General features: G+C 39.2%; 1 protein-coding gene across 1 annotated transcript in view; it reads right to left on the reverse strand.

The window, feature by feature from the left end:
• LOC140725104 (uncharacterized) overlaps positions 1-15,223 on the reverse strand; it is a 523,726-nt gene that overhangs the window by 498,744 nt on the left and 9,759 nt on the right. Inside the window, exons 2-3 of the mRNA XM_073040122.1 lie at positions 9,661-9,810; positions 3,925-4,056 (exon numbers count right to left, since the gene is read on the reverse strand). Coding sequence (XP_072896223.1) covers positions 3,925-4,056; positions 9,661-9,810 — 282 coding nt within the window. The remainder of the gene's footprint in view (positions 1-3,924; positions 4,057-9,660; positions 9,811-15,223) is intronic.

Below are 15,223 nucleotides of genomic sequence, written 5' to 3' on the forward strand. Positions count from 1 at the left end.
ATTGAAAGTGGTATCACAGGTAGATAGGGTCATAAAGAAAGCTTTTGGCCCTTTGGCCACATAAATCAATGTATTGAGGACAGAAGATGGGATGCTATGCTGAAGTTGGTGAGGCCTAATTTGGAGTATTGTGTGCAGTTTTAGTTACTTACCTTACAGGGAAGATGTAAACAAGGTTGAAAGAGCACAGAGAAAATTTACAAGGATGTTGCCGGATCTGGAAGACTTAAGTTATAAAGAAAGATTAAATATTTTAGGACTGTACTCTTAAGAATGTAGAAGATTGAGAGGAGATTTCATAGAGGTATACAAAATTACGAGGGGTATGGATAGGGTAAATGCAAGCAGGTTTTTCCACTGAGATTGAGTGGGATTACAACCAGATGTCATGGGTTAAGGGTGAAAGGTGAGAACTTTAAAGGAAACATGAGGGCAAATTTTTTCACTCAGAGGGTCATGAGAGTATGGAATGAGCTGCCAGCACAAAAGGTGCACACGAGCTCAATTTCAATGTTTAAGAGAAGTTTGGATAGGCGCATGGATAGTAGGGATAGGGAGGGCGATGGTCCCAGTACAGGTTGTTGGGAGTAGGTAGTTTAAATGATTTTGGCATAGGCTAGATGGGCCAAAGGGCCTGCTTCCATGCTGTACTTCTCTATGTCTCTATATGTACAGTCAGATGACAATAAACTTGAACTTGAACTTAGTGAAAGTGTGGAATGAGCTGCCTGGGCAACTGGTTGATGTGGGGTCAAAATTTGGATAGGTACATGGATGGGAGTACAGGGCTTTTTTGGTTCTGGTGTAGATCAATGGGACTAGGCAGAGTAATGGGTCAGCACAGACTAGATAGGCTGAAGGGTCCGTTTCCATCCTGTAGTGCTCTATGACTCTATACCTCAATGGGGCACTATTCAGACATTCGCTTTAAACAATGCAGACTTATTTCCTGCAGTCCCTTTAAACTTACTGAAAGTACTGGAAAACATTATACCAATATATAGCATCTTTTTAAAAAATGTGCAAATAGAAAATGTGTGTTGGAGTATTAATTGGATTAACATCCAACAGTCTGTTAAAATTGACAGTCTGCCACCACCAGAGTTCAAAGAACATCCAATTAATGGGGTTTTATTGTATTATCTAAGTGGTGATACATTGCAGAGCTCTAAGATGCTGTGGGATCCAAGTGTATTTCTTCATGACTCATGAAGAGCAATTATAAAAGTACAGTAGATAATTAGCTGTCCTCACAAACACGAGAAAATCTGCAGATGCTGGAAATCCTAGCAACACACACAAAATGCCAGAGGAACTCAGCAGTTCAGGCAGTACTATGGAAAAGAATAAACAGACAATTATTTCGGGCTGAGACCCTTCAGACCGAAATGTCCATAGTTCACTCTGTTCCATAGTGACTGCCTACTCTGCTAAGTTCCTACTGCATTTTGTATGTGTTAGTTAGTAGTTCCGTTGCCTTCATTTTGAAGGAAATTTAAAACCATGAGACACAAGAGCAGAATTAGGTCATTTGGCCTATCAAGTCTGCTCCACCATTTCATCATGGCTGATCCATTTTCCCTCTGAGCCCCAACATCCTGCCTTCTCTCAGTATCCCTTCATGCCCTGAACAATCAAGAATCAACCTCTGCCTTAAAGATACATTAAAGACTTGGCCTCCATAGCTGCCTATGGCAACAAATTCCACAGATTCACCAGTCTTTGGCTCCTCCTCTCCATTCTAAAAGGATGCCCCTCTATTCTGAGGCTGTCCTCTGAACCACTCTATCAAGGTCTTTCACCATTCAATAGGTTTCAAAGAGGAGACCCCTCACTCTTTTGAATTAGTGAATACCGCCCAGAGCCATCATACACTCTTTATATGACAAGCTGTTCAATCCTGGAATCATTTTCGTGAACCTCCTTTGAATCCTCTCCAGTTTCAACATGTCCCTTCCAAGATAAGGGGCACAAAACTGTACACAATACTCCAAGTGAGCTCTCAACATTACATTCTTGCTTTTATATTCTAGTCCTCTTGAAAAGAATGTGAACATTGCATTTGCCTTCCTCACCAGACTCAACCTGAAAATGACCCTTTAGGGAATCATGCATGAGGACTCCCAAGTCCCTTTTCACCTCAATTGTTTTTTTGAATTTTCTCTCCATTTAGAAAATAGTCACCCCTTTCATTCCTTCTACCAAAGTGCATATACTTCCTGACACTGTATTCTACCTGCCACTTCTTTCCCATTCTCCAAATCTGTGCAAGTCCTTCTGTTGCCTCTCTACTTCCTCAAAACTACCTGCCCCTCCACCTAGCTACGTATCAAACTGCAACAAAGCTATCAATTTTGTCACCCAAATCATTGACATATAACGTAAGAAGAATCGATGCCAAACATAGACCCCTGTGGAACACCACTAGTCACTGGCAGCCAACCAGAAAAGTCTCCATTTATTCCCACATTTTGCCTCCTGCAAATCAGCCATTGCTTTATCCATGGTAGAGTATGTCCTGCAAAACCATGGGCTCATAACTTGTTAAACAGACTTAACAAGTTACAGAACAAGTTAATGCAAAAATAGGAAGGTTTTGTTTTCAATGTTTAGGACAGATCTCCTTATTTAAAAAGAGGATATTAGTGCACTGTAATTAACTTAGACTGATACCTGGCATGGGAACGTTTGGAAAGGTTAGACTCAAATCTGCCAATGTTTAGAAGAACTAGAGGAATTGACTATGCACAAGATCCTCAGGAGTCTTCACATAGAGAATGTGAAAAGAATATTTTCTCTTTCAAGAAAATCTAGAACCAAAGGTCACAGTTTAAGAAAATAAGGACTGGCTGCTTTAGACAGATCAATTGAATTTTTTTCTCTCAAGAAGGCTGTGAATCTTTAGAATTGCCTTTCTCAAACAGCAGTGGAAATAGTATTTTTGAATAGTTATGAAAAGGCATACTAGATAAATTCCTAAAGGTGCTATTGAAAGGTGGGAGAGCTAATGAGGACAAAAGGTCATTGGGAGCATGGACGATTGAAATGGTGTTGAGGTTACCATGAGATCAGACATTATCTATGAATGGTGGTGCTGCTTTGGTGATGGGGGCTAGAAGGGAAGGAAGGAATGAGGGCAAGTGGTCCATTCTTAGTTGTTGTTATATTTTTAAAAAAAGTGCAGTTGCTAAAAGGTCAGGGACTTTAGGTTCATTCCAAGGAAGGTACAAAACCGAGGGGTGTAAATGGATATTTAATGCTTTGGAATATTGTTAGTATTCAAAAGGTAATAAAAGTGAAATAATGAAAGGTTTAGAAAGGAATATTCAAGTGAAATACTGTAAACTTTCTTAAATTGGAGGCAAAGATAACTGGGAGTATATCCCAAGTTATTATGAAAATTCATGGTTGTTCTTGGTATACAATACTATGATAACAATACAATTAGGTTTGACAAATTGACAATGCGAACAAAAAGTCTTCAGAATATCAAGGAGCACATAGTGAAAATGGATTTCAGTCATCAGAAATGATTATAGGAATGAATATGAAATTATATATTTTGGGGTAAGACCAACACAAAAATCACAAGCATTGGCTGTATACTCAATTTAAATGAATGCATATGTGAAGTTCCACTGAAAGCCAGCTAAGCACTTAACTAGCCAAAGATTGAGACTCCATAGCATAGGCTGAAATACCACCTTTCAGTCATGAATGCCACAGAACAGGTGAGGCAGGAGATCAAAATATACTTCAATGAAAAGTAGCTAAATATTTGAGGCTGAGAGGTTACTGAACTACCTGGATTGTACAGGGCAATAACAACAACTCTGGACTGCAATAGCGAAGAAGCATTAAAATAGTGAACTATGCACTGTACATATTTATGCTCTAAGGGTATTATAAAAAGAGATCACCTACATCAAATTTCTGTGACTTTTCAGCTTGCTGTATAGCACAAACCAGAGTGTTGAGATCAATTTTTACATTCATGTTTTCTCCACGTAGACGATCAATTTCTTCTTTGGATGCTTCCCATTTTAATTGTTGTTCCTGTCAAATAAAAAATATCGTAAACCGTATTTTAGTTTCACACACAAAACATTGGAGGAACTCAGTAGATCAGGGACCATCTATGGAAATGAACAAATATTCAATGCTTCAGAGAGAGACCCTTCTTCAGGACTGAAATAAAGGAGAATACCAGATATCTTTCCCTGAAATAAAGCAGGATACCAGAAGTTTTTTTTCAGTAACTTAAAGAGTAAAAGGGAGGTGAGATTTGATGTTGGACCACAGGGAAATGATGCTGGTGAGATGGTAATAGGGAACAAAGAAGTGGCAAAAGAACATAATGGGTACTTTGCATCTGTCTTCAATGTGGAAGACACTAGCAGTGTGCCAGAGGTCTGTGAGTGTCAGGTAGCAGGAGGAAGTGCCATAGCTATTACAAAGGAAAAAGTGCTAGGCAAACTCACAGGCATAAGTCACCTGGGCCAGATGGACTACATCCCAGACTTCTGAGAGAGGTTGTTGAAGAGATAACAGATGCATTGGTCAAGAATCACTTGATTCTGGCATGGTCCCAGAGGACTGGAAGACTGCAAGTGTCACTCCACACTTTAAGAAGGGAGGAAGGCAAAAGAAATGAAATTACAGGCCAGTTAGCCTTAACCTCAGTTGTTGGGAAAGTGGTGGAGTTTATTATTAACAATGAGGTTTTGAAGTACTTGGAGACCAATGATAAAATGAGTCAAAATCAGCATGGTTTCTGTCAAGGGAAATCTTGCCTGACAAATCTGTTAAGAGTTCTTCAAGAAAGTAACAAGCAGGGTAGACAAAGGAGAGGCAGTGGATGTCATTTACTTGGATTTTCAGAATGCATTTAATAAGGTACATGAGGCTGGTTAACAAGATAAAATCCTATGGCATTACAAGAAAGATACTGGCATGGATAGAGGAATGGCTGACAGGCAGGAGGCAGGGAGTGGGAATAAAAGGGGCCTTTTCTGGTTAGCTGCTGGTTACTAGTGGTGATCCTCAGGGGTCAGTATGGGAACTGCTGCTTTTCACATTGTTTGTCAATGATTTAGATAATAGAATTGATGGCTTTGTGGCAAAGTTTGCAGATAATAGAGATAGATGGAGGGTGTAGGTAGTGCCAAGGAAGCAATGCGATTGCAGCAGAACTTAAGTCAAATTGGAAGAGTGGGCAAAAAGTGGCAGATGGAATACAGTGTTAGGAAATGTATGACGATGCATTTTGGTAAAAGGAACAATAGTGCAGACTATTATCTAAATGGGGAGAAGGTTCAAACATCAGAGGTGCAGAGGGACTTAGAAGTCCTCGTGCAAGACTCCCAGAAGGTTAATTTACAGGTTGAGTCTGTGGTAGAAAAGATAAACGCAACGTTGACATTTACTTCAAGGAGAATACAAATATAAAAGCAAGGAGATAACATTGTCTTATAAAGGCTCAGTGTATTGTCAACAGTCTTGGGCCCCATATCTCAGAAAGGATGTATTATCATTAGAGAGAATCCAGAGAAAGTTCACGAGAATTAATCCGAGAATGAAGGGGTTAACATATGAGGAGCATTTGGCAGCTTTAGGCCTGTACTCACTGAAATTTTGAAGAATGTGGGGTGGGGGGGGGGATATCTCATTGAAACCTATCGAATGTTGAAAGGTCTAGATAGGGTAGATGTGGAGAGGATGTTTCCTGTGGTGGGGTATCCAGAACTAGAGGACATAGCCTTAAAATTGAGGGGCAATCCTTTATAACAGAGGGAAGGAGGAATTTCTTTAGTCAGAGAGGCCAGAGAGCAGTAAATCTGTGGAATGCTCTGCCACAGGTTGTAGTAGAGGCAAAGTCCATGCATATATTTAAGGCAGAAGTTGATCATTTTCTGATCAGTCAGGGCATCAAAAGATATGGCGAGAAGGCAGGTGTATAAGGTTGAGTGGGATCCAGGAACACCCATGATGGAATAGCTGAGCAGACTTAATGGTCTGAATGGCCTAATTCTGCTCCTATGTCTTATGGAAATAGAAAGAGGAAGTCACCAGTTGAGGGAGGGGAAGGAGGTTAGTTAGAAAGTGATAGGTGAAGCCAGCTGGGTGGGAAAGATAAAGGGCTTGGTCCACTTCCGACACCCCTTCCTTGATTTCTCTATCTCTGTTGACAGTCTATCCACCGATATCTTTTATAAAACCACTGATTCTCACAGCCAGCTGATCAATTCCTCTTCCTACTATGTCACTTGTAAAAATGCCATCCCCTTCTCTCAGTTCCTCCATCTTCACCGCATCTGTTCTCAGGATGGGGCTTTTCATTCCAGAAGTAAGAGATGTCCTCCTCCTTCAAAGGAAAGGGCCTTCCTTCCTCCACCACCCACGTCGCCATCACCTGCATCTCTTACATTTCGCACACATCTGCCCTCATCCCATCCTTCTGCTGCAATACCAGGGATTGGGTTCCTCTTGTCCTCACCTGCAACCCAATTAGTCTCTGTGTCCAGAACATAATTCTCCTAAGTTCCACCATTTTCAATGGGATCCCACCACCATACACATCCTTCCCTCCCCCCACCTTTCACTTTCTACGGGGATCACTCCCTGTGCGACTCCTGTATCAACCTTCCCCACTGATCTTCCTCCTGGCAAGCAGAACAAGTGCTACACCTGCTCCTACACCTCCTCCCTCATTCACGCCCCCAAACAGTTCTTCCAGGTGAGGCAACACTTCATCTGAGTCCGCTGGGGTCGCCTACTACATCCGGTGCTCCTGGTGTGGCCTCCTGTGTATCGGTGAGACCTGATGTAGATTGAGAAACTGCTCCACTGAGCACCTACTCTGTCGGCCAGAAAAAGCAGGATCTCCCGGTAGCCAACCATCTCAATTCTGCTTCCCATTCCCATTCTAACATGTCACCTCCATGGTACCTTCTTCTATCATAACGGGGCCACACTCAGGTTAGAGAAACAATGCCCTATATTCCATCTGCCACTTTTTTCCTTGCTTGTCCATCACTTCCCTCTGGTGCTCCTCCTCCTTCCTCATCTTCCATGGTCTTCTACCCTCTCGTATCAGATTTCCCATCCTCCTTTCACCAATCAACTTCCCAGCTCTTTACTTCACCCACTCCTCCTCCCACTTTCACCAATCACCTAGTACTTTTCCCTCCCCCTCCCTCCATCTTACTCTGACTTCTCATCCTTTTCCCAGTCCAAATGAAGATTTTCATCCCAAAATATTGCCTGTTTATTCCTTTCCACAGATGCTGCCCGACCCACTGAGTTCCTTCAGCATTTTGTGTATGTTGCAAAGGGCTGGAGATGAAGGAATCTGATAGGAGAGGAGAGTGGATAATAGGAGAAAGGAAAGGAAGAAGAGACCCAGGAGGAAGTGATAGGCAGGTGAGAAGAGATAAAAGGGAACAGAAGGGGGGGGGGGGGGGAAAGGAAAATTACTGAAAGGACGGATCTATTCACACCATCAGGTTGGAGGCAACCAGATGGAATATAAGGTGTTGCTCCTCCACTGATGGTGACTTCCTCTTGGCAAAAGAGATGGCAACATGACGGTCTGGGAATGGGAATTAAAATGTTTGGCCATTAAGAAGTTTGTTTTGCTGAAATAGGAATCTCAAATACCTATCCAATGCAATATATACCTTAATTACTAGTCTTCCAACCTAGCAGAAACAATATACTAACATACGTAAACAGCAGGGCAGGGACCTACATCTCGATTGCAGCAGCAATGTTAATCCATGTAATGTTGAAAGGTAATCTGGTAGACCCACTGAAAACCTACCGACATGAGCACCAAGAGAATAATGTACCGACACACCCTATTTCAAGTGAAATGTTAAACATCTGATTTTAAGTGGGTCTACCACATAACCTTTTACCACATAAATGATAAAGATCCCGTTCACCATTCTGAATAGAAGTATACCAATGTTAACAATATTTAGATATTAACAACACAATCACAGATCATTGCATTCTTTGAAGACCATTAATTTCTTGAGGTCCCAAACCCAAAACGAATACAACATTGCAGATGGGAACTGATCAAAGCAAATATTCCATTAATCTTTTTGATTAATGTTTATAGTTTTGTATCTGCATTTGATGATTCCTGTAAAACAGACTAACAACCTCAATGCCCTGACACAGCCCCTGCCCATAATTAATAATCATGTGCAGAACTAAAGCAGTGTATTGCCAAACTTCTTTATTTTACAAATATTTATCTAGATTCCCTTTAAAAGTTTCTACCATTCAGTTCCATCACCATTACTGGTGCAAATTCAAATACTAATGAGTGACTCATTAGCAATGCTTATAAATTACTTCCCAACTGCAAATGCTTTCACATTCTCCAAGGCCTTGACACCCTCCTTAAAGTCAGCCATATTATCTTAAATATGTTCTTGCCAATAACATAAAATTGCTTTTTATAATATTCAGGATCCCAGATGCAGAAATCACTGTATTATCGCAACACAGGACAGCATTCTGCCCATTGAGCCCGCACTTGTACCTCAATTAATACCTCTCACAGGGTCATACCTTTGCTCATATGCCATTGGCCTGTAAATTATTTTTCCCCTCAATGCCTATCCATTACCTTTTTGAAAGCCCTGACTGAATTTGTTTCCCTCGTCTTCAGCATATTTCAGATCATACCTTATCTGTAGGAAATAGTAGACACACAAGGGAAAACAATAGACTCTTTCTAGAAACCTTTGAAACAATGCCTGTATCTGATCCGTAAACTTGTTTTTGAACAAATTTATTTTTAAATGTCATCTCCAATCTCCAAAAAGTTCCCAATAAATTTTCCAATCCTCAGAAGAATAGTTGTCATTTACTTTACAAAATATAAAGTCCTTCTTTATCAGGAGCTTAAGAAAGGATTTCAGGTTAGTAGAAAATTTAAGAAAATGTAAATGACATTTTGGTGTCATTTTGGTGTCATCTGAATGGCATCTAGTTTCCCTTCTCCTATGAATTTCAAATACTCTAGCTAGGAAGCAGCTTATTCCCCTCACTTAATGTTTCTCCAATGAAAACCACAGTACCCAAGCATAGACAAATTGGAAAAATTAATATATTAGTCACTCTCTTCTGCACCAACTACCCCATACAAAAAAATGATTATTGGACTGAGTGGAATAGTCATTTTATGTGCATTTATTTTCAAACCGGATATAGAATTAAATGCATTAAATCCAAGACCAGCAATGTTCAACACATTGCTTTCAGACAGAAATCTGTGAAACTAAAGGCAAAGAAATTATACAGGTTTTATGAAGTTTGAGAAATTTATTAGCTCCAGTGCTTAGTATGTACAAATTACAATGCTTTGTTCCCAAGAAAGCATTAAAATGTGAAATGTTTGGTATTATATTAGGGTAAGAATAGAAATTGTTGGTCTAAAAGTTCAGACTGCTATTGGATGGATATTTTGTACATGTCTATCTATGTTTAAAGGAATCATTCACATTCCACCCAGTAACATTACCCAGACTACAATAATCAAGGATCAAGCATCAATTACTTCAACAGAGCCCGCCAAGCATTTTCAAATTATCAGACCCGAATTTCAACAGCTAAGAAATAAGAATATACATGTAATCTTACATTTAATAGTTGGTCATCTCTCTGTAGTCTGGTATCCAGATTCACAATCTTTTCATTTGCTTCTTTTTCAAGTTCTTCAATTGTCTGAACCAAGATTTTGTTTTGGTCGCCAAGATCATTTATATAAGACTGAAGAATCCTTACTTTCATCTACAAATAAAACCAAATCAGTTAAACCAGACACTTTAGACCACTTAATTTTTGCCACGATGATTACCACCAAGCTTACTTCAACCTGAAGGCCTGAACAGATTGAACAATGTTATCCTTCATCTGAAATCCAAGTTGTGACTGGTATCAGAAAACATATGGAATTATGTACATTTTGCCCAATTTTCAAGTCAAATCAAGCATGATTCATTTTAGCTTTCTCGTTCATGCTTTCAGAAATCTCTTCAAACTCACTTGAATTCTACCTTCACACGTACATACATTCAGACTGAATTATGTTCGTGAGGAGTGCAATAGAAAAGAGGGATCTGGGAATACAGATAGAAGCATAGAAAATAGGTGCAGTATCCATAATTTCTTCAAAGTGGATAGAGTAGATAGGGCTATAAAGAAAGTTTTTGGCACAATGGCCTTCATTTATCATTGTACTGAGTCCAGGAGATGGGATATTACGATGAAATTGTATAAGACATTGATGAGGCCTAACTTGGAGTATTGTGTGCAGTTTTTGGTCACCTACCCTACAGGAAAGATGTAATAGGATTGAAAGAGTGCTGAGAAAATTTGCAAAGACTTTGTAAGGATTTGGGGACTGAAGTTATAGGGAAAGGGTGAATAGGTTAGAATTTTATTACCTGGAATGGGAGGGGAGATTAGATTAAGGTATACAAAATTATGAGGGATGTCGATAGGGTAAATGCTACCAGGCTTTTTCCACCACTGTTGGGTGAAACTACAGCTAAAGGTCATGGGTTAAGGGTGAAAGATGGAATGTTTATGAGGAACAAGAAGGGGAATTTCTTCACTTACAGGGTGATGAGAGTGTGGAACGAGTTGTCAGTGAAAGTGGAAAGATGTGGGTTCAATTTCAACATTTAAGAGAAATTTGGATCAGTACATGAATGGGAGGTACATGGAGGACTATGGCCCAGGTGCAGGCCAAAGGGACTAGGTAGATGAATGGTTTGGCACAGATTAGATGGGCTGAAGGGCTTGTTTTTTTGCTGTAGTGTTCAATGACTATAACAGCAACTTGATTCACAAACAACGTAACCAATAATTATTGCTACATGTACAAAATTGCAAATTAAATAGTACTAGAAATTAGCACATTTGTTGCAGTAGTCCAGGCAGATTGAGATCTTTATCCTGGATTATGGCATCGCTTTTACTACTGTCACAATGCTATCATCTGGCAGTTTTAATGAGGAATCCACAAGGTGTCACCAAGTGTGCTGAACAATACAGAATTTAATTTCTTGTAAATAAATGTGGAAAAAGTCCTTTCAAATACAATGATGCTGTATGCTCAATTTTTTTAAATTATTTAATTAATTGTTTTATGGAACATAATCAACTTCAAATCAAACTATTTATATAAGCAATTCTCTGAATAATTCTATACTATGACACAAAGATTTACTAGCATGACAGGGCAAACAGAATTTAAACTTGTAAGGAAATTATATCCACAAGACTTTCAACTTAATGGCAAACACCTCTCCTGTAAGAAAGGAAGTCTAAAAGGAGGAAGTCTTGTTACACTGGACTTCCAAAATAGCATTTGTAAAAGTCCATTAGCAATTCTGCACAGGTTTAACCGTCAATGCCCAACCTTGTGGGAGTGGAGGGAGGTCAACAAAAGTTAGAAATTCTTTTTGAAAAAACACCACTGCAATTTTCCTTCCATCTTTATAAACACCAGTTGTCAGTGAGCTACTTCAGCAAATAAATACAAATGAACTGCAGAAAGATACCAAAACAATATTAAGGATACAGTATTTATTTATGAAGTAAATTGTTCCTTCCACTACTTACTTGGTATTGAGATTTCTAAAATACCAAAGAAACATAGAAAACCTACAGCACAGCACAGACCCTTCAGTCCACAATGCTGTGCCGAACATGTACTTACTTTAGAAATTACCTAGGGTTACCCACAGCCCTCTATTTTTCTAAGACACTACGGATGCTAAAAACAATGGACAAAGAATTTCTTCAAAAGTGTTGCTTTGATAGATCGCTCGAAGCTGATCACAACTATAATTTTAGACTACTTGTATAATGTAGGAATTCGGAGAAACAAGAAATTAATTTTTATTGAATATAATGTGTTTAATTGCATAATGGTGCTGATGCTTTGCAATAGTTCAACTAAGCTAAGAATGTTTTGTTGATGATTTTCACTTGTACTCAGTGACTGAGGCTTCTTACTCAAGGGCCAAAAACAATCAGCTAGCATTGATGGATTCCAGTTGGCCTGATACTATTTCTCTATGACCACAATGTCCTGGTGAAACCTTTCACCATGCTTGTCACTGACCGTGCCAAGATTTGCAGGAACACAGAAAATGAATCTTTAGTGGCATGTTGCACATCATGGTTTTGTATGCTTTAAGCACGTCAACCAGCTTGGTGCTCTGTAGTTGCGAAGGAAATTTTCAACATCCTTAAATGCTTTCCATGCTATTTTCTCCAGTCCCATAAGAAGTTCTTCAAATTTCCAGTCATTGATGACACGTTTGACTTGTGGACCAACAAAACTGCCATCCTTAATCTCACCATCAGTTATTCTAGGAAACATCTGTTTCAAACATCAAAATCCTTCATGGAAATTTATAGCCTTTCTAAAGCCTGTCCTGCCATGCAGCATCCACCCTGCCTAAGCATGCCCAAGCATACCTGGACAAGATAAAAAAGTTTGCAGCTTACGTTGTACATTTTAATTTACTTGATTTATGAATAAAAATAACAAATATAGGGATTTCAAAAAAATGCTGCATTTTTTTATTAAGTGCAATCGTGAACAATAGCCAGATCAGAAATGCTGATCAAGTCAACTAGTTCCCAAAGAGAACTCTGATAGACCAATCAGATGGTTTACTGGTGCTCAGTGATAGAACATAAAAAAACATATGTACAATTAAGAAACATTAAAAAAAAGTACAAATACTGGAGTTGTGATGATCATGATGAAGTCTGCTAGAGAGAGACATGTATGCACATGCTGTCCTCCATAATTTACAGAAATTGAAGGATAAGGTTACAGGGTGACAAAACGTGACAGGAACACTTGGAACTAAAAACTAATCCCTACCGGGAGGAAGCAGCAACTGATCATTCTGCACTGTTCTCCAGCAGTTTAAGGACTAAGTTCAGCCGGAACATAACTCACAAATGCTCTTGAAAGTCAGGTATTAACCCTACTTGCCAACAACCAAGCATTGCCATCCTGGTCCCCTTCATGATAGCTTATGAAGAAGCATGTGACTCCCACCCAGAGATGATAGGTGTTTGTGCACTCAACTCTTGAAGGCTTGGACCCCATTGTCGCAGATGTTTCCAACCACAGCATCTGGAAGGTTGTTCTAAATTCTGATAGCACAGTGAAGGAAGCTTCTATCCAGTGTGTAGGTTCTCACATCAGGCATATAAACAGCATGAACAGGCATAGATAAACTTGATCATGTGGTGCACCGTCTCTCATAAGATGAAGGCAGTATGGCGCGAAGGTCTGCAGGGCTGTGGCTGGTGTGCATTTTGTATAACACAGTAGCTACAGCAACCTGTCATCTGTGGTGTAAGCTACTGATGGTTAACTTCTCACGAGCTGTGGCTTCATCTACATCTATAATCCTGAGAGCCTTTCTTTGAATGGAGTCAAGCTGGTTGAGGACACACTGTGAGGCATTCATCCATGATAAGCAGGCATACTCCATGATACTTCACATGATAAGGAAATTTCATGATGACTTTAACAGCCCAAAATCCATAAGATACACCCAAATGTAAAATCTTTGTTGCCCAGTGAAATCAGAAATAAAACAGAGAATGCTGGAAAACTTTGCTGGTCAGCAGTTCTCCAGTGCTGTTCCAGTGAACCTAGTTTAAGAAATAGCAGATTATAGACTACCAGACTCAGAGTTTGGCAATTTCAGGTAAACAGTATTCCAGAATTTTCATTGTTTTAGTTTAGAATTCCACCATCCAGATGATTTTCTTTTTTAACTTCAAATATTAATTCTGCTTCTCAAATTTGCAGCTTCCTTAATTCATAAATTTTCTGCGTGCTCCTTCCTTCTTATTTTCACAGTATCTCGAAACCAAATCAAATCCAACTTGAAATGCTAATTCTATATCTCTGCACGATGCTGACTGATATTCCTAATATGACCTTCTAAAATATAATTTCTCTTTTCCTTTTGGTAAAATAGAAATGGAAAATACTAAAAATCCTTAGGAGAAGGTCATATTAGGAATATCCAACACAGTAAATTGACACCAAGCTCCTTCTAATGCTACAGTGACACTGTAATATCCTTTGGGATCAATAAAGTATCTATCTATCTAAGTTCTCTTCTCACTACTGCCATCAGGAAGGAGATGCAGAAGCCTCAGGTCCCATATCACAAGGTTCAGGAACGGTTATACTCCTCAACCATCAGGTTCCTGAACCAACGGAGATAACTTCACTCACTCCTACACTGAACAGATACGATAATCTATGGACACATTTTCAAGGATTATCTAACTATCACTATCAGATTCATTTTTTCATATTTATTCCATATTTATTATTTTGATTTTTTTTGTATTTACAATTTGTTGTCTTTTGTACATCGGTTGTGTCTTCCATTTTTGCTGTGTGTTGTTTTTCATCGATTCTATTGTACTTCTTCAATTACAAAATAAAGAAAATAAATCTCAGGATAGTATATGGCAAAATATATGTACTTTGATAATAAATTTGCTTTGAATTTTTTGAACATCAAGAATAGCTCTCTCAAATCAGCTAGTAGTCCTGGCCTACGAATGGAAGATGGAATGCTCTCCATCTGTTTCCAAATCTATCCCACAACTGCTACAACAGTCCTAACAAAATAAACACAGCAGGTCCAGAACCCGGTCAACACTCTTTGTGATTTACCCTAATCGAAGTGTGTACACTTTAGTAGGGAATGAATAGTTCTTCATAGAAAAGTGGATTTGTAACTTTAATCACATTAAAGCATAAGCCTTCCCATCCTTGGTTCAATGAAAATGCAAATGAGCAGTTACTAATACAAGACTAATTTGAAAAATAATCACAATGCATGTTAAGTTGCAGAAGTGCCCCACAGCACCAGGTTCTGGAACAGTTATTAGCCTTCAATCATCAGTCTCTTATAACCATAAACCATTTAACAATTACAGCATGGAAACAGGCCATCTCAGCCCTTCTAGTCCGTGCCCAGCGCTTACTCTCACCTAGTCCCACTGACCCGCACTCAGCCCATAGCCATCCATTCCTTTCCTGTCCATATACCTATCCAATTTTACTTTAAATGACAATACCGAACCTGCCTCTACCACTTCTACTGGAAGCTTGTTCCACACAGCTACCACTCTCTGA

This window comes from Hemitrygon akajei, chromosome 1, assembly GCF_048418815.1.
Source record: "Hemitrygon akajei chromosome 1, sHemAka1.3, whole genome shotgun sequence".
Classification (NCBI taxonomy): Eukaryota; Metazoa; Chordata; class Chondrichthyes; order Myliobatiformes; family Dasyatidae; genus Hemitrygon; species Hemitrygon akajei.